The sequence below is a fragment of the Musca autumnalis genome, unplaced genomic scaffold (genome assembly GCF_047663935.1).
Source record: "Musca autumnalis isolate F117 unplaced genomic scaffold, ASM4766393v1 scaffold_229, whole genome shotgun sequence".
NCBI lineage: Eukaryota > Metazoa > Arthropoda > Insecta > Diptera > Muscidae > Musca > Musca autumnalis.
Window position 1 is genome coordinate 129,156 of NW_027411788.1, and position 2,254 is coordinate 131,409.

The 2,254-nt window shown below is 40.1% G+C and overlaps 1 protein-coding gene across 1 annotated transcript; it reads right to left on the reverse strand.

Moving 5' to 3' along the window:
* Positions 1-380: 380 nt before the first annotated feature.
* Positions 381-992, reverse strand: LOC141396318 (serine protease 1-like). The gene has a single exon (XM_073971695.1). The coding sequence runs from the start codon at positions 990-992 to the stop codon at positions 381-383; it is 612 nt and encodes a 203-aa protein (XP_073827796.1).
* Positions 993-2,254: the final 1,262 nt, after the last annotated feature.

Sequence of the window (2,254 nt, forward strand, 5' to 3'; positions counted from 1 at the left end):
GAAGCTCCACCTTGTAACTTATCGGATGTTCATGCGAAATAGTTCTTTTTACTGATAATTAAAATTAGAAGTGAAATCAAGTTATGCCCATTGAAGACTTTCTCTTTAATTGATTCCCATGTACCTACCCTTTGTGCCCACCCAAACAACATCCTAGTTTATATCCCAAGAAACTCAAATTAAAATTTATAATTTAAACAATTTATTCAGCAGAGGAATCAAACCGTTGACATCATTTACTTATTGACAACACCAGACTTTTCAGCGATCCAATCCAAGTAGGAAGTGACACGGGTGAATACACTTGGGAAGCCCTTTTCGCAACCCAAAGCAATACCGAAGGAGGTGGCACCAATAACGGTGTTGACACCATCGTGCTTTTATACCAAGGGACCGCCAGAATCACCATTGCAGGTGGACTTCTTGCCAGAGGTACTTATGCAGATCATCTTGTCGGTAACAACGCCCAAGTAGTAGGTCTTGCAAGTGCTTTGCTTCATGACCGGAACTTCAATGTAAGGCAAGAATTGGGAAACAGTGGTGGCCTTATCGCTGTCCTTACCCCAGCTAGAAGCCCAAACCATATCACCTTCATAAGTGGAGTAGTGACCGTCCATCTTGGGCAAAGCAGCAGGTTGGATACGATCGTTGAATTCAACGGCAACGGGCAATTTGATCAAGGAAATGTCATTGCTCAAGGTGCTGGGATCCCAGTCGGCGTGGATAACAATGTTGGACTTGGAGGTGTACATACGTTGTTGACCCTTTTCCTTGTCGTCCTTGATGTCAATGGCACCCAAGTAAACGGTAACACCATCAGCACCATCGGTACAATGGGCAGCGGTCAAGATCCAACGGTCAGAAATTAAGGTGCCACCACACCAGGCACCGGAACTACCGAACACCAAACTCAAGCCAGCTTGATAGGCGAATTGACCGGGCTTTGCCAATTCACCATTGGTAATGCGGCCCTCCAATTCTTCCAACGGCATCAAGTGAAACAATGGAACAGCCGAGGCAACGGCCACCAACAAACTCAAAGCTACGAATACTTTCATTGTCAACGCTATTTAGGTATTGACTACTGTCTTTTCCCCAAATGCTTAGAGGTTTTTATAGGAAAAATAATATCCATCCAGATGTCTAGAATTCTCTGAAATGCATAACTACGCTTTGTCTAAGTCAATTGCCATTGGCCGGTAAACATTTATCGGGACATTATGTTTCTAATGCACACCATTTTCCATCCTTTATCATATATTCTATTTGTCGTAATTCATATTATTAAATACAATTAGAGACACTCCATAGTTATACCCTACACCACTATGTGGAAAGGGTATTATAAGTTTGTTTTGGGAAAAATTCATGTAACACCGCGAAATATTTGTCGGAGACCCCCAATGTGGTATACCAATCTTCATATCTCGGCGAGATAAAGCGATTTTGAGATGTGTGTCCGTCCGTCCATTATATATTATATATTGTAATCAAACTCCAGGCCGCAATTATGGACCGATCGTCACGAAATTTGGTATGGAGGTCGGTTTCACATCAGAATAGATCGCTATTTTAATTGGTGATGATCGTGAAACATTTAGCGGGTTAAATGGACCAAAAACATAATTTTTAACCGATTTTGTAGCTGCTCTGTACGTCGCAATAATAGTCCGATCGCCTCGAAATTGTAAATAAGGTAAGAGTATATGACAAAGAACAAGCTTGCAAGTTGAGATGGCAATCAGATAATATTTAGAGGGTTAAATGGACCACAACTTTTGTGTGAAAATTGTGAATAAACAGCTTATATCTTTGTTCCTGAAAGACACATTCCCCACTAGTAAGTAATATTTGGAAGACGATCTCTTGACCATTCAATTGATGTTAATTATGTTGATGTACGTGATCAGAAAACAGAGTTACAGCCTAATATATCCAGTTTTTTGTTTGTAGTGTAATCATAAACCCGCTAGAGGTCGCAATTATAGCTCACTAGTCATGAAATTTTGAACGAGGTTAGAGTTTAGTTTGAAGAAAATGCCTATAATTTTGAATGATGATCTGATATTATTTGGCGGTTGACATAGACCATTACCTTTGGATGAAAAATATACAAATTTTTTTGTTGGTCCATATTTTCATTTCTGGAGGGCATATACTGGCAAAGTAGCCTACATATGGAAAAATAACTACTGATCTTTCCCCTGATGCAAATTGCAATAATGTGTCTGCTAGATAACGCATCCTACTGCAT

What these genes read in the sequence shown, in the direction of transcription:
- LOC141396318 (XM_073971695.1), bottom strand. Translation starts at nt 992, where the DNA reads ATGCCGTTGGAAGAATTGGAGGGCCGCATTACCAATGGTGAATTGGCA.